Here is a 23459-nt window from a genome sequence, read left to right as displayed (position 1 = left end):
GACAACGCAGTCACTGTTGGCTACTTTTGCCTCGAACGAAGAATAAAAATAACGGGTGCAGGGAATACGTTAACTTATACTTCGAATGCTCGTTGCGGACCCCTCTCGGTACTCGTAAATTCGTAAGAAGCTTCTCGTTAGAAATCGTAAAGCGCGGCGACGTAAACAAGTATCGCGACCGGTGAGCGCCGAATGTTTTGGCCGCCGAGGGTCATCGAGAGACAACCCCCCACTCTAACGTCTAACTCGACCGGAAGAGAAGGGGAAAGAGAAAGGTAACGGAATACGTTTCGTTGGATACTTTTTCACAGTTCGAAAGCATCTGTCGTTCGAGAACGAGCTAAATACTGATAAAAGAGGAGGTACACTCTACTTCAAATATATCGGGACACCTCGTTTACGTGTAAAACGTAATTATCGATCCAGTTTAATTACTTTTTACTAATTCGATGTTATCGTATCAGCAAAAGTACATATCGAGGATATAAGTACTTGCTGTTTGTACAATTATCCATTTATTGCATTTCGTTTCAGAAGCAGAACACTTTTTCGAATACACAGGGCTCGAATGTTTCTATTGGGATCTCTGTTTATTATGTTAGTTATAGAACCGAATAGAGAACGATGTAACAACGAAAGAGAATGTTAAAATTGGTTAAAAAATGTGGTAGACATCTGGATGAAAAAGAAATTTTATTTTACTGTACGTAAGTGGTGAGATTTTTATTACGAGGAATATATTTTTCATAGTCCAGGGTGACAAACTTGGTGACAATTTTATCTCTTGCAACAACTTTCTGCCGATTTACTTTATTATCTTCGAGTGTCCCGATACTTTTAGAGGAGAGTGTACATAGGTGTGTTGTATCAAGGAAGTGGTCCTGAGCGGCCACAATATTTGGCGCTCACCTAGCTGATATACTATAATGCACGTTTGTAATAAATACGCGGGGTGTCGGGAAAAATCTTAATACCTTAGTCGCTTTAAACAATAGAAAAAAACCGCGGCTTAGAAACATTGTACGACTTCGCACCCTCTGTAACTTAGTTCGCAAAATGCATCATTATTCAACGTTTTTACAATGACACAATTTCTACCACCGAACAGTACCTCGACGTGAACGAAGCGCTGGGAAAATATATATATAAATAGATATATATATTTTTTTTTTGCGTAAATTACAATAAACACAGAGTCGAAAAACAAAACTTTCCCACCGCGCGGTATAAATAACCAATATTCGAGAGCGTGCGACCTAGTCGAGAAACGAAACGTCGACAATGCTTACGATACAAAATGTTCCCGATCGATGTTCGAGAGTCGGTGAAACTCGCGTCGCGTTCGATGAATTAATAAATATTATCTGCAGGATATCCCAGCGCGAGGATAAAGACGATATTTGATTGGCAATATCGGTTTCAATAACCCTATTATAATCGATCAGGGGCGATCACGGTTTCATCGGAGCGTGGAACTCAAAGTTGCCGGGTCACTGAACAAGAAAGACATATGCAGACAACGCGCGACGAAATTTTCGCGGAGGATCGTTCGACGAATGGAAGCACAATGATCGAACACTCGGATAAAAATTCATTTCGAACGGTCGAGATCAAACGTGCCATTTCTTCGTCCGTCTCGAGACATTGATATCCACGTCGTTTCATCGGTTGTCCCGTTTCTGAAGCAAGAAGCGCTTCCAGTTGCCCGGGAAGCCATACTTGCTTCCTGAATGGTAAACAACCGATTCATTTCCATTCTTATTAAATCAACGAACCGTAGCATTGAAAAGAAAGAAAAAAAAACAATGTAATTGTCGATCCACTCCACTTTCGTAAATTGAACTCGAACGAAGTGTTTCGATAAACCGACCGGCGAGCAAACCTTGACACGGACTTATTTTTTCGTCTATGTTTGCTCTTCCACGTGTCGTCGTCATTTGCCACACACTTGCCACACACTTGTGCCAACGATGGACGTATCGTTCCAAGTCGTCGCGATTCAATTCCACGCTTTTCTCCCCGTAAGAAGATCCACCTAGTGATTTTCAGTCGAGTGAAACACGGTTTAGGACGATTTTCGAGGAGAGAGGACAAGTCTGGTGGTTCTTATTGCACGAGAACAAGACGATGGGATCCGATTTCGTATTATCCACTTTGGTAGCTCGTGACGCACGAGACCTGGTTCTCGAGTTACAGAAAAATTTCCCTTTTGTGTTTTCGAAACGTTCTCGGTTCTTGTCGAAGAACGACGTGATCCGATTATGGAGCTACGCAGCTTTGCATCGGTGAAACAACGTTTCGAGAAAATATTCGAGCGAAATTGCTCCGTGAATTAATTGTATCTCTGTTCCATTGGAAGGGGGATGTATCGTAGATTATTTAAAAAAAAAAAAAATCTCGCGATTTCTCGACGAATTAATTTCTGTACTTGCGCGCCGAGAGACGCGCAGCTTTGCTTCCGTTTCTAATCCAATTGGAAAATTAGAGAATGGAATCTTAACAAATTCTATCGCCTTTGGCTACCATCGAGATCAATTTTGAAAACCGTGAGAAAATTGGACATTTTGCCTAAAAATTTGCTCCTCTGTCGGTGAATGAAAAACTCGAAAGATTAAAAAAAATCGGAATGACGGATGGACGATAGATGAACTCACGTGTACACCAAACTTCGCGAAGAAAACAAAATATTGAAAATCGAGAGAATCATCGCGCAGATGAGACACGTTTGAAGTTTCGCGCGACAAATTTATTGTTCGAGATCTTCGAACGTGAACTCGCGTTTGACTGTTTGTTTCTGGGTGGCAGCTGTTAAATTTCTCTGTTTCCCTTTTAAAGGTACGTACCTTTCTTCAGGGGACGAAGTATTCTTTCGCGAAGCTTGAAACTCGTTCGTCCTGGACAATGATGCGCGACGAATGCCGACGGTTACGCGACGAAGTAAATACGGGTGAGAAAAGAGGTCGTTTCGAGGGTTGTTCCGCTTCGTTTGGCAAAATATTGTTGTTTGAACCGAATTCACCAAGCTGAAAGTATCGCGGTCGGTTCGTAACCCTTCGTACGTTACGTATCGAAAATACGATCCCTGTTTGCCTCGATGTACCCGTAGTTGTTCGAAAAATCATTAAAGGTCGGTGCGATCTACGGAAACCGATATAGCTTGGCTCCGGTGACGTCATCTCCACCATATTGTGTACAGCCATGATTGCACGGGGGCAGTACTGTTATTGACGATGGTAGTTGCTATATTAGGCGTTAGAAATTAGGGCGAGATACGATCAATTCCTGCATAGTTTCTACGTTACCGCATTTAGAAACATGGCTCCTTGGTGACATGGAGGAATCCATCGTGACGATTCGATTTTTTAAACAATCCAGTCCTACATCGAGATGAATCAATCGATCGATTTACTAATCTTCGAGGATGATTATCGATGTTTCGTAATGTATTTTCGGGTTTGAGAATCGAATCGTGGTCCGAAGAGAATGTTTCCGATTTTTTGGAATGGATTTGGAATATTTACTTTGTGTATATTTTCTAATTACCAAGCGACAGTATCGGGTCCAATATATAGTAAACTCGTGTCGTATTTGTTTTCACTTATTCGAGAGTCGACGTTGAAAAAAGAAGTAATTAATGTACTTTGCTAGCCATAGTTTGAACAGATATCGTATTGGATATCGGGACACCTTTAAATATGGAAAACAAACGTGAAAATCAACGTGTTGAAAATTACAAAGATCGTTGCAAAGGAAGCTGCGATCTATAACTTGGAGACATCGTCGACGTTTGAAAAAGTAATAAATGCACCGATAAACTATCTAATATTTCTACTTTCGCGTTACAGTTTGAAGAAATGTATTGGATGTCAGGACACCTTTAAATATGGAAAACACGAACGTGAAAGTCAACGTGTTGAAAATTACAAAGATCGTTGCAAAGGAAGCTGCGATCTATAACTTAGAGACATCGTCGACGTTTGAAAAAGTAATAAATGCACCGATAAACTATCGAATGTTTCTACGTTTCGCGTTACAGTTTGAACAAATATCGTATCGAACATCAGGACACCTTTGTATATAGAAAACCAAGATAGAAGTGAACGCGTTGAAAATGACAAAGATCGTTGCAAAGGAAGCTGCGACCTATAACTTGAAGACATCGTCGACGTTTGAAAAAGTAATAAATGCACCAATAAACTATCGAATGTTTCTACGTTTCGCGTTACAGTTCGAATAAATGTCGTATCGAATATCAGGACACCTTTGTATATAGAAAACCAAGATAGAAGTGAACGCGTTGAAAATGACAAAGATCGTTGGAACGAAAGCCTGCAACGTTGAAAATCGCATTCACAGCTCGAGGAGACGCCACGGATAACGAAATATTATGCGAGAACCACGCGTTTCTCCGATACCCTGTGGAATCAAGTACACTTTACACCGCAACACGTACCGGCACGTTTTCCGATGATCAATAAATCAACGTCGCACGCCCTCGATAATTTTATTAATAACTTCGCAGAATGGTTAGTTATTAATGTTCACGTTGCGGAACGGCGCATGAACGAAAGGGAAGAGCAAAAAAAAAAAATAATAAAAGAGAGAGAGAGAGAGAGAAAAAAAAGTTCCACGTTCGAGGAGCTAACTTTGCGTTAGAAGTAACTCGACATTGACGTATTGGTGGCAATCTAATCTCGTTAATTACACCGATAAACTGTCGAATAGTTTGACGCGCTCGAAAAATCTCGTCGAAGAAACGAATCGATCGATCGATTCGTCGCGTTCGTTGCACCGTGTCCTTATTGTTCTTGTCGTTCTTTGTTACAAGAGTCGAAAGTTACCTGAACGATTCGTCGAAGACGAGGTGCGTCGGCACGCCGTAAAGTCGCGTGAATTTCGCAACGTGTTCGATATCGTGCAACCCAGGACGTTGTTACGAGCATTAATTACATCCCTTTCATGCGCAGCTGTATATACCGTGCCGCTGGTGCAGCAGTCAGCGCACTGTTACGGGGAGTGACAAGCGCCAGTGCAATCGGGATGCAGCCGGAGAACAGGAATTAGTGGATACTCCGTTCACCGGGCCGGAGATTTAGTTTCACGAGCTGGTACCGGCACAAATTATGTCTTGCCGTTTGCTATATTACACATTCTCGTGCATTCCGAGTATGGGTCCCCGGAGGCCGCGATACGATGCCTCGTTCCGCGAACTTTGGAAGTTGGACGTCCCTCGCGAGGGACACGACGAAAATAAAGGCTACGTAGTTGACGTTACGAGGACGTCGGTTCGACTATTCGAATATTTCACGAATTTCTCCAACCTGTCCCGAAGTCCATGTAAAAAGGATACATCATCGAACGACGAAGAAAAGAGACGAATCTCGTCGTTGTATGTCGTTACCACGCCCCATTCCTTTGGAAATAATAATAATTATTTGTAAAATACAGTCACTTGGTTGCGAGAACGCAAGTATTTTGATATTTCGCAAATTTTTCTTGACGTTTCGCAAAATCGAAGCAAAAAGGAAATGATTATCGAACGATGAAGAAGAAACGAATCTCCACGATGAGTGCCGGTACCGCACCCTAACCTTTTGGAAAGAATAGTTATTCTTTGTAAAGTATAGTCACTTGGTTGCGAGAACGTAAATATTCTAATATTTCGTTAATTTTCCTCGACGCTTCGCAAAGTCCAAGTAGAAAGGATATATTATCGAACGACGAAGAAAAGAGACGAATCTCGTCGTTGAATGTCGTTCTCATACCCCATTCCTTTGGAAATAATAATAATTTGTAAAATATAGTCACTTGGTTGCGAGAACGCAAGTATTCTGATATTTTGCAAATTTTCCTCGATGCTTCGCAAAATCGAAGCAAAAAGGAAATGATTATCGAACGACGAAGAAGAAACAAATCTCCACGATGAGTGCCGGTACCATACCCTAACCTTTTGGAAAGAATAGTTATTCTTTGTAGAATATAGTTACTTCCTTTTTGTAGTAGCTACGAAACTACTGCCGCTTCTGGTACCAGTCTACTGCTGCTAACGATACTATTGTTACTGTTGCGAATATTGCTAGCGCTACTAGTATTGCACTGGTATCATTGCTACAACTACTTCTAAAGTTACTAAAACTACTACTACTGCTACTACTGCTACTACCGCGTCAGCTGTTACTACGACTACTTGTTCCAATATTCAGATTTACCTCTCTCAGGCTCAAATGTTCGTTTCTAAAATATCGTGTTCTAACGACGATAAATTTACTCATACTTGAACAAAAACAATCTTTGTAAAATTCCCCTCGTAATTTCCCCTTCCTTCGTCCTTTTCGAAATATCACGTTTTTCTAGAATCGTGACATCATAGCCAAGAAATTCGACGAATTAAAATTTTCGGATACCGGCATAAGTTTCGAATGGAATCTCGTTTCGATATTCGATCTCGCTTACTCGATTAATTATACACCTCGGGGAAGTGATCGAAGGAAAGGAAAAGAATGATTCGATTAAAGGATGCTCGAAATACTCGTAATTTTTATGATTTATAACATGTATGTTTATATACACTACCCCTCGAAAGTATCCGGACAGATCCTTGGTCTTGACGGAATGTAATTTAAATTGACAATATAAATATCCGTTATCGTTATTTTTGCGTATACTATAGTAACACGGCGTAATCAGTGTTTACGTAGAAATTGTTAAATGAAAATTGAATAACGAAATTCGTGTCCGTAGACCCAGTGAGCTCAACCCGATGGAACGTTTCTCGATATCGCAATCTTCGGTTTATTTAATTTCTACGGTCTAAATCGAATTCGGGGAGTTCACCTGAACGTACGGAGTGTCTGTAAATTGTTAATGCGTTGACGAGATCTCTCTAGAGAGAAGATTGAAGTGAACGCTACGAAGTGGCCTCCTTTGCTTCGGTTCGTCTTTGGTCTCGCTTGCGTTCGGTCGATAAGTTCGCAAACCTGTTAATATCCTTAAATTTGCAGAGTAAGCGTAAAATCTCGTACAAGTTGATAACAAATGCAGAGTATAAATATTCGTGGTGCAATAGGTGCGTGCACTGGGATACTATCCGAGATTATTTCGCTTTCGTGGCTGAACGAAGGACCGAACAGGACCTCGAGATAAGTCGTGCATCCTCACGGGTGTCGAACGATGATTTGCATAGTGATTGGACGTCGGGTGATATTGTGCGTGAAAACTCGATTAAGAAATGAAAACTACAAAATGTACACGGTTCGTGGTTACGGTTAAAATGAAATGAATCAGCAATTCTGCGCGCAGTGAAGAGCAACAACAACAAACCCCGCACATCCTGTTAGGGGTGAGACTTGCCACGTTTTTCGAAGCTGACCGATTTCGACGGTCGGATCAGAGTCATCGCTCTTGGAACGTGGGCCACGTTACAAGACGTAGTAAAAGTAAACTCGGGATGGCACCCCGTGGTTATAATAAGTAAAATCTGATCGCATAAACAAATTTAGAACACTTCGAGCCGCACGTGGAAGATACGTTCCGAAATATCGCGCAACCGTTCGCCGCGGTGTCGTTTGGTAAGTCATGCGCGCGCTCACATTGTCGTTGCTACTCAAATTGGAGTACTTTATCTTCGGCGAACGCTACGTGGAAAGATAATACCGTGACTTACGTCAACGGAACAGCCGCCGCCGTGAAGAGAACGAGATTCGATCATCGAGATCTTATTTAAGAGGCCATTCATGCCCGGCGAATGCTACCGAAGTGGGCAAAGTGTGCCTGACCTATTTTTCGAGTGGTCGAGCGAACCAAATGGGAGGCTTTGCAATTAATCGCTCTTAGCGCGAAGCGTGACAAAGTCAATTCAATTTTCCTTTGAAAGGTTCGACGAACCGACTGCTTTCCGAAAAAAAACGAAAGAAAAAAAAGAATTGAAAAAACCCCGAACGCGAACGAATCGGAGGAGAATCTTTTCACCGCGATTTTTTAGGGTTTCTCGTTGAATCGACCAACGGACGAAGCAACGGAGCGATTCGAGGAAACGTAAATTTGTAATTTGCGATGCGAGAGAATCGAAAGGATTCGTTATTAATTCGAGAGAGACTTTTGTACCGTAACTGCATTCCTCGGTTGCAATTGGAGCACAGTTACGCGGTGAAATTAAATTTAACAGTGTTTAAAGGTGATTAAACATTCGGCTCTTTTCTCGTCGAGTTCACGAACGAAAGGAGTAAAGAAAGATTTCGCGGAATCGTAAATTTGTAATTTGCGACGGGAGAGAAACGGGAGGATTCGTTATTAATTTTAGAGACGCGTAGCTGCATTTCTCGGTTGCAATTTCAACGCAGATGCGCGTTTAGATTGAATTTAACTGTACTTGAGCATTTGCAAGTGAAGAAGCGTTTAGTTTTTTCTTTTTCTTTTTTTTCTTTTTTGTAATTTTTAATTTGTTACTCGATGCTCGACAGTCTGTGCGACGACGGGGATTAATAACGAAGCGACACGCGATTACTGCGACGACTGGTTCTCCTAATGTCTTTTACCTCCTTCGCTTGACGATAAATTCTCCCTATCACCTTTATCGTTGCGCACGATTTCACCATTTACCTCCAACGAGAATAGTACAAAGAAAAAGAAAATTAAAATCGCACGTTCGCGGAGTATGCTCAGCTGGGCGGCTCGAGTTGAGCCAGGAGCGTTCGAGCAATTTAACACTCTACAGTTTAATACTACGAACGAGCATTCGAACATTCGAGTATTTGAATTTCCTTACTCGAATATTTTCGGTCGTATGGAACCGTCTCGTACCTTGAAACGGTGAAAATTAAATGTATCGACCAGGAAAAAAGCGTTAGAATACCGTCGTCGAAATGAGAGTATTGTGTAGAATATCGTTGAGAGAATTAAATTTGTATTTAATTAAAAAAACTCGATACAGACCACGTTACACTATTCGAACGCTACGAGTATCTGGACACTTCACCGACGAGTGAAATATTCGAATTTAAATTGTTCAAATATTCGATCACAGAAACATTCTACAAATAACCCAGCGATCTTACGTATCTGTACATATTTCTTAAACGTACTCGACCCAGTGAAATTGCATTTATTTTCCCAAATCCCCGGATTGCTCGAAAAGTCCTCGACGACGAGTTTAACGCAATCGTTGGTAGCTTCTCGGTTACCGTATATTTTTGCTAATTTTATTACGGCGCGATCTCGCCACTTTCCAACGTATGAATCATTTCACGTTTTGTTTGTACAGTTAATAACTCCGCGTTTCCGCTTTGACGTCAGTATAGTGTCCGGAGCGCGTGCACTCTCGGTTTCACGTCGACTCGTGACGATCGGAATTGATTTCGACCGTTGTAGGGAGCAGGATATCGCACGAGGAAACACACACACACGTACACACATTCTCCTCTCTCTCTCTCTCTCACGGTGTAACAGAACATTGAAATAGCAAAGGACTCGAATTACACGGAGCTCTAGCGCCCATAGAGCTTTCGATAGCGACGCGCGAACAACGCGACGATTTTTCTTCTTTTCCTTCTTCTTTCTTTTTTTCGCTCGTTTCGAGAAAAGCGTTTCTATTTACCGATAGATTATTTTACTCGATGCATTCACCGATAATGGCTTAAAAATACTCTCGTTAACGTCAATAGCAGATACCCTTTGAAACGTCTGCGCAGTCGAGTACACGATAGACGGGCACGATTACAAAGAGATCGCCTTATTACCTGCCCATATCGACGTCCTATCTTTACGTTGTCGCCTGAAACCATCAGCGCGCGGATAATACAAGCGCGCAAAGAATAGCAAACGCGACGTTAGAGTCGCCAGGGGGGAGGCGAGGTGAATATATATATATATATATATATATATATATATATATATATATATATATATATATATTCAACGGAAACAGGTGCCGTGGGCAGGTCGGGATTTATTCATAAGCCGATTAATAAACTTTCCCGAAGACGTCGTGTCGACGAACGTTTCAACGAACTCAGGTTTCGAAACGCGACGAAAACACGGCCACGTCTATATGTCGTTAATACCGTACGATCGATTAGAAAAGTTGGAGTTCGTCAACGTCGTTCGCACTTCCCGAGAAATATCGCACGAGAGAAATCCGCGATAACGACGTTCGTTAACGTCGACGAAAATAATTCGACCACGGTGGGGGAACACTTCTTCTCTTGGAGAATTTTCCGGAATATTTCTGGGTAAATATTTTCGATGATTTTTGTGCATCGATTTGTAGAACACTAACAGGAGGGATCTCTCTTATCCAAAGTTACGCTATTTGCTTTGTTCTGGTATATAATATGAAACGATTCTACGAAATAATTCGACCACGGTGGGGGAACACTTCTTCTCTCTCCGAGAATTTTCCGGAAAATTTCTGGGTAAATATTTTCGATGATTTTTGTGCATCGATTTGTAGAACACTAACAGGAGAGATCTCTCTTATCCAAAGTTACGCTATTTGCTTTGTTGTGGTGTATAATATGAAACGATTCTACGAAATAATTCGACCACGGTGGGGAAACACTTCTTCTCGATTCGAGAATTTTCCGGAAAATTTCTGGGTAAATATTTTCGATGATTCTTTTGCATCGATTTGTGGAAAACTCACAAGAGGGATCTCTTTCATCCAAAGTTACGCTATCTGCTTTGTTGTGGTGTATAATATGGAACGATTCTACGAAATAATTCGAACACGGTGGAGAAAACACCTCTTCTCTTCGAGAATTTTCCGGAAAATTTCTGAGTAAATATTTTCGATGATTTTTGTGCATCGATTTGTGGAAAACTCACAAGAGGGATTTTATAGAAAGTTACGCTATCTACTCTGTTGTGGTATATAATATGGAATGATCCTACTATCTAGATACTTACATTGTAGTAAATAATACGAAATATTATTAAAACATCGAAATTGTTTTCTTTTCAATTACAATCCTGCAAGTAGGATCTCCTTCATTCGAACTCGGGTTATTTGAGTATTCCACTATCCGAGTACTCTACTATTATAATATGAAATAATTCTACTATTCAGGTACTCCGTTATGGTACACAATATGAAATATTCCACTATTCAAATTGTTCGGTAAAATATCGAAATTCGTTTTCTAAATTTCCATAAGTAGGTTCTCTTCTATCCGAACTCCGTTACGGATACACCCACAGTGTGGAATAATTCCATTATCCGAACGCTCTAGTGAAACATCGACATTCTTTTCTTCAAATCCGTTTTGTTCAATTATATTTTTAGGTAGGGTCCGTGGGTCCGCGCCCATATACTTTAATGTGTTTGTTTCATCTGTTTCCTATCTGTGGAACGGCGCCAATCGTGTCGACAGTAAAAACACCTTTGCTTGGACAGCGGATGCATAACAGCTTAGAGCGCCGAAAATATTTATTACGCGGAAAAAAAATTCACAGGTTACGTTGAAACGTCGGGAAATAACGTTCGTCGAAGTCCCTGGTTCGCGATTCTTCAACTTTTCGTCGAAAGAAGGTACATCTATCGGTAATCTCTCCTTAAGTACGACACTTGAACTCGCTACTCGCTTTTACAGCACTGTTACGCGCTTATGTACAAGCAACGTAACAATTGCCCACTTACACTTTGCGATCAATATTAATTCAACGGCTTCTCGACATTTGTTACGCAATCGATGCTATTGTTACGATAAGTATTAACCAAGTCGACACCTACTCGGTTCAGTTTCCTACAATTACGAAACGAAGCGTGCGCCCTGTACTATTATTGCTCAACGCAGGACCGTGCAACGAAACTAGAAAACGCTAGATATTTCTGGGTCGAATTCGATCGAGAGACATTTCGAGACAAAGCAGTGCTGGTCGATGGAATGTTCATACGCAATACGGTTATCGACTAATGAGATATTGATACTCGATTAAACACGTCCAATGCTCCGATCGCTTCTAATAGACTCTCTGTCGCGATAGACTGTACCGTAGAGGGACGTTTCCGGTACCAAGTAGAGCCTCGATAGTTGCATCGTGCATTTATCGGGGTAACAACAACGAGACGCTCGTACGTTGAATGGAAATTAAAAAAATTTCTCTGGAAATAGAAAAAATGGAAATAAAATGCAATTATACGAAATTGTATCTTCTCTCATGAGTAAATCGTCGTTACGCGTTTACAGGCAGGTCGAACTCTTGGTGAACGAATTGACCTTCGCGGGAAATGAATAGCTTTGAAAATTTCGCTCGATGTTAACAAACGATCGTCCCTTCCGCCGGTTAATGTGATACAACGAACAAGATTCGCGCGAAAGTATCGAGGCGTGCATCTATCAATGTTCGAGTACACGGAGCAACGAGGAAAAGCATAATTGAAAATCGAAGGCTATTTGCGGAATTTATCGCTGCACAAGTGGGAGAGAAACACATCGATCGATGAATGGGACGCAACGTGCCGATGGAGTTACACGAAACCGAGTGTGTCGAAAGGATAATAATAGTAATCGAAGAGAAAGGTGCGCGGCGACGAAGAGGTTGTTGCATCGGGTCATTTCACAAGTCCACGCGTATTTAAACGCGTTTGTTTTTCATACTACGCGAATATACTGATCGCGTGATCTCGTTGAAGCGAGTTCGAACCGATTGATACAGACCGGTTCGAATAAAAGTGAACGAAAATTCAAGAAAATCGACCGTACGATTTACTCCGGAATCGCAACATTCGAAATCTTCGACTGGGATACGTCGAAATCGACGTTCGAGGAATTATTTTTACGATAAAAACCGACCGATGTTTGCGATGGAGACGCGGGTAAATTAATTTAATATGTAAAATTTGTACGAGAAGGTGACGATCAATATTTGCGGCGTATCGGTGGATATTTTCCTCGAGTGTAATTTATTACTTGAAAAATAGCCAGACTTGTGAAATTATCTATTCCACGGTAACCTAACGGATTGTACAGAATATTTTTCACTCGAACCGGTGCGTTTGAACTTTTCATAGACACCTGGAAATCGACATGGACAAAATTTTGCAAAATCAATTACGAAAGGATAAATGAATCTAGCGAGTAGAATTCGTACAAGAAGATGACGATCGATATTTCTGCCCTACCTGTACACATTTTTCTCGAATATAATCTATCACGCAAATTATTCAATAGAAAATACCCGCAGACTGGTGAATATTACCCATTATTCGGTAAAGTAACAATTTATACGGAATATTTATCACTCGAACCGGTGCGTTTAAACTTTCCATAGACACCTGGAAATCGACATGGACAAATTTTTGAAAAATCAATTACGAAAGGATAAATGAATCTAGCGAGTAGAATTTGTACAAGAAGAGGACGATTATTTATGCCCTATCTGTACACATTTTTCTCGAATATAATCTATCACGTAAATTATTAAATAGAAAATATCCGCAGACTGGTGAATATTACCCATTATTCGGTAAAGTAACGGTTTATACGGAATATCTTTCGCCCGAATCGGTGTGTTTAAACTTTCCAACGATAATACGCGTTCTTGGCTGCTCTGGTACACCATAACGCGACGTAACGGACGAATATATCGTTTACATTAATTCGTTGTGTGTTTTCCTTCGCCGGTGTGGCGCTCTCTAAGACCAGGATTACGTATGCAAACACCTGTCGCTAATGCACGCGGCCAACTGAGCCTTTTGCACGGAACCGGTCCCGGAGAAGTAGAAATTGCGCATAATTGCTATTCTGATAAACCCGGCCGTGGTGAACGCGGTGGAAGAAACAAAAAAAAACGAAAAAAGAAGAAGAAGAAGAAGAAGAAGAGGAGAAAAAAAATGAACGTTTCCTCGGAGACCGCGGTCTCTCCGAGTTGGAATTTTCGACGAGAAGAAAACTCGGTACTCGGGAAACTTTTCGTTCGTTGGAAGTTCGCTGAATTTTAAACAAACAAATTCAAGAGTCGTAAAATGCAGGTCTCGAAAACGCTCGCGATCGCGCGAGCGAGACCCGCGCGGGGGAACAACACGCCGAAAGATTTCAAAGGAGAAGATATCAGTGTTTGCGCTGAATATCTAATCATCCGAGAGGGATTATGGAAAACAGTTGAAAACGCGATAGACGCATTAGGATTATACGTGTGCTCGTCGCAAAGAATGGAAAATCTTTACCTTCCGCGTGAACTTGACAGGCAGATGGATCGCCGCGAAACGCAAACAACGAGATAAACGTCGAGAGATCGAACCCGATACCGACACGTATGGGAAGGAACTTGAATCCCCGGAGGAACGATTCGAATCTAAACGAGTCGAATTAATAAAAAAAAAAAAAGAAAAAAAAGAAAAAGGTACGAGCTGCGTGTCCCAATTAATCGCGTGCTTTTTAGAAAATTGCCACTTTGAACGATTACGGAACATTTCGAATATTACGTTTCGCTTGGCATTGCAACGTCGAGAGATTGGAGCTTTTTTTTTTGTAGAGGATTGTACGTATTACTTTTCTCTTTACATTATAACAATGCGTTCTACTCTTTTTTTTTTACGTTACAATTAATAATAGGATTTATCTTTTCTTCTAATCGTGATTGATAGTATCTTTTACCTTCTTAAATTTGATCGGTAAGTTGTATTCATTTTTTTTGTTTCAATTGTGATTCATCGTGTACTTGAATTACTAAGAAACGAATCAAATACGATTTATCTTCTCTTCTGATCGTAATTGATAGTATTTTTTACCTTCTTAAATTTGATCGGTAAGTTTCATTCATTTCTTTTTTCAATTGTGATTCATCGTGTACTTGAATTACCAAGAAACGAATCAACGACGTTTGAATGTTTGACTATAGATGGCCCAGTCATCGTGTCGATGTACAAGAATGGAAAATTTATTGAGAAAATTTACTTCGAAAACGTAACGCGCATCTTTTAGAAAAAAAAACTTCATCGCCAACGTCACCGTGTCTATTTTAGATCCGATGTTTCCACTCTTGCCGCGAATTATCGACAACCGAGTTATTTAAAGGCTGAGAAAAAATTGTTGTCGTTCGTTTGGTACGTATCGAATGACAAATAACCGATTCGTGTAAACATCTTGACACTCCGAAATATTTCAAGGATGTTACACTCTTGAGAACGTTTATCGTGTTTGTATCGTTATCGCCCAAACAATGACATATTTTTCCCCCGAGAAGGTTTTCAAATATATATATACACGTCAAATACAATTGTATAAAATATACAGCGTATACGGAAACAGAATAAATAAACGACAATAATATTTCCACACAAGGCTCCTATCGGGTCGTTCGGAAAGTAAATTCGTTCTCCAAAATGTAGAATATAATTCAATAAAATATTTATACGCTCTAAAAAAAATCGTGTTTGATTTCCACGGAAAGAAAAAAACAAACGAAACGACTTTCCGAACGATGCGATAAATATCGCGCGATTACGGTGAGCACGGTCGGACCAGCTTTTTCATAGTACATTTTCACGAGTTCCTCGCAAAAGAGAGAGAGAGAGAGAATTTAAGAATCACGAGGAGCTCGTTTCGTGATTGCGAAATGGTCCGAGGAGTTCTTTTTCCCGGGGTTCGTAGTCGCGGAACAACCGAGTTTCCGCGCGGTTAAGTTCACGACGATGGAGACGTAAAGGTAACCAGTTGGAGAGATTTAATGAATATTCAACTTACCCGAGGGTAGAAAGAAATCCCGAGACGCTTCCCTCCGCGTAGAGGCTGACGATGTCGCCCAGGTGGAGGAAGCTCGCCGAGCCGGGGATCTCGCCCATCTTGACGCTGTTGTTCCACGAGTCTTCTCGGTGCCTCAAAGTCGGAGCTATTCTGCCTTTTAGCCGAGTGAATTATTCATGGCTACACCTACGGAGGGAGAAACGATCGTTAATACCCGCGGAAACCGAACACAGTTTGCGCGAGATAAACTGTGCGACTCTATTTGTCCACTAATAGGACTCGCTTCAGAGATAGCTTCGGTGCTCGAGAGCGATAGAAGAATGTTCGCGCGAACCCGTGTCTACGTATAATCTGTTCGACCTTGTTTTCAACTTACCGGCCACCTTTGTGCACGTTCGTACTTTTATTTGCTTGTCGACGATATTACGTCGACCTTTCGAAACGATACCATTCATCCCGATCCAACCTGTGGACGTTTGATTATTGATCTTGCGCGTTCGAAAGTTCGAGCCGTTCTACCGATATACCGAAACGACTCGGTTAAATACACGTACGTGTAGGTGGACTCGAGCGCGTTCCACGATATATGAAACAATTTTTTCCCTCGTTTCGCGAATTATTTTCCTTTGATACGTGTATACTGTTCGTATTTCTGTTCGAGATACACCGTTCGGAAAGCGTTCGCGCGACGATCGTCGAGGGATCCTCGCGCGTGTACGCCTGCGATCCCTGATTATTCTCGAGTGTCGAAGACTTCGGTCTTATCAATTGAACGAAATTTCTCCGCTGCGAAACTACGCAATCCGCGTTCGTTCACGCGTGTGGCGCGTGTCCCGATCGATAAAGAAACGGCGTATATCTGGCCACGGAAAAAGTCAATTCGAAACCAATCGGATCGTTCTAAATGCTCGTTTGCGCGACGCGTTACGCCAGGTTGATCGTCGACGAGTCGGCTAACCGTGAAACGATCCATAAACAGCCAGCCAACCGAAAGGTAAATCGTGTTTACCCCCACCTACGAATAAACGTGACAGATTAAGCGTGCCCGAGTCACTTTCAATTACAAAACGCATCCCGGCCGTAATTACGCCCATCGGGCCAATTTCAGCGTGGATTTTCGCGTCACCGGGTAGCCAGTGTTTCGTCACGGAACGAATCGTCGCTCTAAACTCGATTTTACAATGGAAATTGCCATCTTTTCCCAACCACCGGCGCGAATAACCCACCGAAAACGATACCGCGAAGGAAATTGGCTCTCACCGGTTGTATTTCCTGTCTTTCGAGAAAAGAAAAAAAAAAACTGAAAGTAGTTCCGTATCGAAGGATCGAAAAAACACAGCACACGAATCGCGCGATTTTGTCGCGTTTATTCTGCTAACATTGTTCACTGTTTCGTAACATTCTTTTTCTGAGAGCTTTGTTCAAGGGATCTGTGAAATATAAAAGAGGATCGAACGTTTCCAGGCTCTTGTCCTCTCGATCGATGGTTTGGATGAAATATGGGTCTCTTAGGACCCAGAGAGACTTTTACAACGCTCGATTGTATCGCTGGTTAGACTTTTCGTGGAAGTTATGAAGATGGTAGAGTTTCTATTCGAAATATCTGTGCAAGGGAATATTAAATGTACAGGTCATTCTGGGTCTGAAAAGACCCCGTCAGTTGTACCACCGATACGATTTTCCGTAGAAATTAAGAAAGGTAAGAGGAGATAATGGAATTTTTATTCGAAATACTTATGCGAGTAAGGGAAAATTAAATGCAAAGGTTTCTCTGGGTCTTTTCGGACCCAGAGAAACCGCGTCAATTATAACACCGGTACAACTTTCCGTAGAAATTAAGAAAGTTACGAGTTAATGGAATTTATATTCGAAATATTTATGCAAGTAAGGGCAAATTAAACACAAAGATTCCTCTGAGTCCGAAAAGACCCAGAAAAACCCCATCAATTATAACACCGGTACAACTTTCCGTAAAAATTAAGGAAAGTACGACGAGATAATGGAAGTTTTATTCGAAATATTTATGCAAGTAAAGGCAAATTAAATACAAAGATTCCTTTGGGTCCGAAAAGACCCCAAAAAACCCATCAATTATAACACGGGTACGACTTTCCGTAAAAATTCAGAAAAGTACGACGAGATAATGGAAGTTTTATTCGAAATATTTATGCAAGTAAAGTCGAACTATGAATCCGTTCGAACTGAGGCGTGGTCTCTCCCACGAGACCATAGTATTACTAGAGTTAACGCGTTGAGTGCTTTGGTGGTTATGGCTCCAAACTTGAAACATTTCATTAAAGCTCTCACGAGGAATGTAATGCTTTACAAGTATCCCGATACTGGTAAACGTTTAAATAAAATCACTGTCGTTGGTAATGTTACACAATGACGAATTATCGAATATTTCCAGTTTTCGCGCAACAGTTTAAACAAATGTCGAGGTCATCCTTTAATACAGAAAACTGACGCGGCGGTTTAAATATATTCCGCTACCCACGTCACCTAAAATGTCGAGTTATTGGGAGAAATTTGGAGACAAAATTTGGGCGAGTTTCACGCTATGAAAAATAACTTTTACGAATTAATTGTTCCTCTCGTTCGAGAAACGTTATTCAACGGACGGTAGGTTGGTATGTCGAACAATCGATTTATCGGCGCGACGTTTCGGGTTTCTTTTTAAAGTCTTCTTCCGGTGGAGCGAGGTCGTAAATTGAACCATTTTTCATATTTTTTTCAATTCTCGTATTTCTCGAAAACAAATCGAACTTGTTTCTACCGATTATTCCGCGTTCAACCGATACAACGAAAGAAGAATATTTTCTTCGGACAATGTTTAAACCGAAAGAACAAAGGTACAGTAAAAATGAAATAAGTAAAAATACCGTAACCACTTTTATAATACCATTTAAAAATACTCGTTCGATGAGAAGATTTTTGTCCACAATTTTTCGATCCGACACGGATAAATTCTACAAGTAAATTGCTTTTCATTCGAGAAATGCACCACGTAGAGGGAAGCTTGGTATATTGAAAATTGATTTATCGGTACAACGTTCGGCTCTCTTCGTAGAATTTTCTTCGGATGAGACAAGGTTAGATATCGAACTATTTTCAACGTTTCCTTGGATCGCGATATTTCGAAGAAATAAATCGAAACTATTCTTATCGACTATTGTTCAACATTTAGATTTATGAATCTCTTTATAAGAAGGAGATATTTCTTCGATCGTAATTCAACATCGAACATATTCATTTATTAAACTGAATCTTTTTTGATACTGGTGAATCGAGTCACTGTACGCTACATGCTCAATGTAATTTATTTATCAAAAATCCTCCTCGTGTTTTACCTCTCTGGTAGGTTTCAACGTCGAACGGAAAAATATACCGCTGAATTTGCAGCGGTTCCGTTGACTTCGATACTGAATAATAGTAAATGACGAGATACTTTCGACACGAGGGAAAAAAGTGTTCGCGTTGCATCGTCAATCAAGTGGGATCGTCGTGTTTCTCGTAAGCGGCCATGGAGAAGTGTCGGGCCGCAGCTACGAATGAAGAAGATTTAATTGCTCGACAATACGGCTACAAATTGCCGGATGAAGCTGTCCAGTGATAGAGGCGGACAGGGACAATAAACGCTGAACGATCACTGTGTCGGATTGACGTGTCTTTCGTGGGACTATCGAACACGGAGCGGTGCACTTGCGCATCCGTAAATGAAATATTTTATTCTATATATATTAAAGAACGTATCTGTTCGAGAAGCGAAGGGTTTCGCGTTGTATACGTAAGAAGCTTAACACCGAGCCTGAACAAATCATAATTAGTTACCAGAGGGATGAAACGTAACGTTCTGCGATCGAACGACTCGAAAATTGATCAAACCTCGATTTTACGAACAACTGGAGTCGATTGTTTAATTCGTGAAACAGAGTCAACTAGATACCAATCGAAAGCACGATTTTAATAGCTGTGTTCTTCTGATCGGGAGACCGAGGCTTGCCTTGATTTTTGACCATTTTTTTTATTCGATAATGGTACCTCGAATACGAAGTATTCTTTAATTGGTGTAATCGAATCGGTGCTTCTTCGTGTAGATATTCTCGTATCGATTTTAATTTTAACTTTGTTGAAAGACCAAATCTATTTGTCAACAATGTGGCTTGTGTACAGGGTAATCTGTTACGTAAACTGGGGTAAAGTTTTGCAAAATAAACGATGTATTTTTATTGGGGAATTATACGTAAAACAAACAACGTTCGTGAAACAACAAAGAATAGAGAATAATATTTCGCGATTAGCTATTAATTTTCACCGTTAGCTGATCGAACCCACTTTTTGTCATTTAGTTTTCTTTCAAAAGACAACGGTTTCACCGAACTTTTCAATTTATGATTTTACGTTCCGATGTTCCAATAAAAAAGTCACGTTTTCGCGAATAAAACAACAAAGTATCGTACGTAAATCGATACCGGGCGGGTTGTATCGTATCGCGACTTGTCCCGTGACAAGTTGCCCCGATATTTTTACATTCGTCGATTAATATCTACCTGACCCAAAATTGTTTCCCCTCGAATAAATAACAAAAATTCTACATTGCACGGTGATACTCGTATCGACAAGATATCTCGACAGTATCAAAAATTAAATAGTTACCATAATTTTCCAACTCTGAGTAGGAGTTTAAATTTACATTGTAAGAGTTTACATTATAAACAAATTTGAAATATGCAACACTACTCGACACAATGCAAACTCTACTGAAACACAATTTCCTTACACGGTAAATATAATTCTTTGGTAACGATAAATCAAACTCTGAGTAGAGAGTTTACTTTGCAAGAGTTTACACTGTAAACAAATTTGAAGTATGCAACACTACTCGTCACAATGCAAATAAGCTCTACTCAAACACAGTTTTCTTAAAGGTAAATATAATTCTTTGGTAACGGTAAATCAAACTCTGAGTACAGAATTTACTTTGCAAGATTTTACCCTATAAACAAATTTGAAATATGCAACACTACTCGACACAATGCAAACTCTACTGAAACACAGTTTCCTTACACGGTAAATATAATTCTTTGGTAACGATAAATCAAACTCTGAGTAGAGAGTTTACTTTGCAAAATTTTACACTATAAACAAATTTGGAATCCTCGCCCCTACTCGACACAATGCAAACTCTACTGAAACACAGTTTCCTTACACGATAAATATAGTTCTTTATTAACGATAAATCAAACTCTGAGTAGAGAATTTACTTTACAAGATTTCACCCTCTAAACAGATTTGAAGTATACAACACTACTCGACACAATGCAAGCAAGCTCTACTCAAACACAGTTTCCTTACTCTATAAGTATAATTCTCCAGCCCTGAGACTTCAAGCTAGTACATCAAAAATCAGCAGCAATATTCGTTATCGAATATTCGATCGATCGAACGATATACCCCCGTAGTAACCGAAGACGTTCCGAATAATCTTCGGAGGCAACAACGCTACATCGCAAACAAACACATTCTACGTGTTTTCCAGCGTGCAACGTTACCATCGATATTCCCTGCAAAACCGAACCCAAGCTGTTTACATCGAAGCTAAGGTCGAAGGTCAATTTATTTTCAGTGCTGGCCACACGGCTTTTCCTTGCCGGAGGATCGTGTGATCGATGATCGCCGCCATACGTCGATCGTAAACGAACGTACCGAGAAAGATTGGCCGCGCACGGTTGGTCAATTAACTACCAACGAAGCTTTCGTTGCGCAAAACTTCGTTCCATCGAACCTGGGACAAAACTGGGCTCGACGAACCTCGTAGATACGTGTACACGCGTTTCGAGTACTCGGGGCAACTCTAATTAAAATTACCCCGAACGCTACAGCGGTAGACCGAGTACACTGATCTTGCCTTTAAAGTAGCTGCATCTGTGCCAAGCTTCCTTCTACGTACGGAAGTACCTTGCCTCGTACGGAACCGCAACACTCTGTTCTAGGTATTCATTCATAGAAAAACCTGTAAAGATACTAACGTACGATGAGTCACTGAAGAGACGCTTACTATTTCGTTTCAATTACGAACGAACCGATACCGCCATCCAATAAATTGAATCGACGAAAAATTGAATTTGTGAAAAATTAAAGTACTTAGAAGTACGACGAATATATTGTGAATTTTGAAAGTTTCATTTAGGGAATAAATTGGCTACTTTTTTCGTATTTATGTTACAGAAACGATAAGTAATGGTAGGAATAAGTATAAATATTGATACAAGTAATTTATCTGTACGAGATACATAAGTATTGTTCAAACTGGTGGAAAACAAAATCGATACTTTTATTTATTTTGATTGGTTAAATATACATGGTGTAATGATAACTACGACGAAACAGAGTTTCGAACACGACGATCCGTGGGTCTTGTGTTATCCTTCCGCGAACGAGTTGAAAACATTTGAATTTCACCGCGGCGTCGTTCTTTGTATTGGACAAATTCTACACGTGTACGTTTGGTAGAATGTTTGTGTGGAAAGTGATCGAAATGTGGGAAGTGTAATAAAGGATAAAAAAAAGAAGTGTGGGTAATACACTGGGTGAATTGTTGTTTCAGTTATTGAACTGGAGTGCAGTTTTCCCAACGATCGCGGAAAAGTTGGAAAAGTTTTTTTCGCTCGCCGCTCGTTCAAGAAACAAACGAAAAGAACGATAAAAATACGAATAAATGCTAGATACGTTTTCGCGAGTGACGCGAAAAGGGTTCTTCGACGATGTATTAATAACTGTGTTTGTTTCGTTTCAACGTGAGGCTTAAAAATGACGGCAAGCAAACTGACCGAAACGAACGATATTTTCTGACACGCTCTAATACAACGTGACTAAAATTTAACGTATGGAAATCTGTCTGGCGCGAATCAGGGTGAAAAAAAAGAGAGAGAGAGAGAGAGAGAGAGAAAAAAAAACGTATTTTAAGATCGAATGATCGTGATACGCTCCCACGAGAAACATCACGTGTTTCTAAATTAATATTTACATTCTGGGAACACGGTTCGCTAACATTCTCGAGTAGAACTCGTCTATATGGAAATGCGGCTGACAAATTTTTTGCGAATTGCTGAAGCGAGCGTTTCGCATCTAGATTGGCATTTCACTTGTGAGATACGGCCGAGGGGAGAGTTGTAGTTCAGTTCTGCATCTCCCTTTAGGGCTGGTAAATTTGTTTAATCGACCGAAATGTTCGTAAACACGTTATTAATAAGTCGCAATCAACAATACGATTTATTGGATTGGTACACGCGGTTTGGTGATTGTCGTTACAGAGATAGATATTTCGCGCTTGCGAAATAAATATTCAACGATGCGAATAATTTCGAAAGGTAGAAAGTTAAGTGGTCACCTTTTCCATATGTTTTACATTTCATCGATTACGAGAACCCTTCGAAGTGATAATTCATAAATTTACAAAGTTACTCGATATTATATTAAATTAACCGACGTTTCGATTTATTCGTTTTAATATATAAACACCGATAATGGATGTTGTGTACATTTACTTTCACCTGGAAAGTATTTCGTTGATACATTTGAGGTGATTCGTGACAATATAAAATCGCCAAAACTGTCCAATCGTTGATAATACCATTTGTTCAACATTTTCGCGTCGTTTCACATTCGATATTCATCCGGAAGAATTCCACGCAGTTAAATTTACTAAATACTATGTTTTATACAATACAAGCACTCTGATAATTTCTCTCGAAAACACCCCGACTTTTTTTACCATCG

General features: G+C 40.4%; 1 protein-coding gene across 4 annotated transcripts in view; it reads right to left on the bottom strand.

Annotated features, from left to right (window-relative positions):
* LOC143150862 (inositol 1,4,5-trisphosphate receptor-like) overlaps window positions 1–23459 on the bottom strand; it is a 59959-nt gene that overhangs the window by 26683 nt on the left and 9817 nt on the right. For all 4 annotated transcript variants that reach the window (XM_076319397.1, XM_076319401.1, XM_076319398.1 and 1 more), the window contains exon 2: window positions 15681–15866. In XM_076319397.1, the coding sequence (XP_076175512.1) occupies window positions 15681–15778 (98 nt within the window). In that variant the 5' untranslated portion in view covers window positions 15779–15866. The remainder of the gene's footprint in view (window positions 1–15680; window positions 15867–23459) is intronic.

This window comes from Ptiloglossa arizonensis, chromosome 9 (assembly GCF_051014685.1).
Source record: "Ptiloglossa arizonensis isolate GNS036 chromosome 9, iyPtiAriz1_principal, whole genome shotgun sequence".
Classification (NCBI taxonomy): domain Eukaryota; kingdom Metazoa; phylum Arthropoda; class Insecta; order Hymenoptera; family Colletidae; genus Ptiloglossa; species Ptiloglossa arizonensis.
The sequence above is the reverse complement of the archived record's forward strand: the minus strand, read 5'-3'. Positions and strand labels throughout refer to the sequence as shown.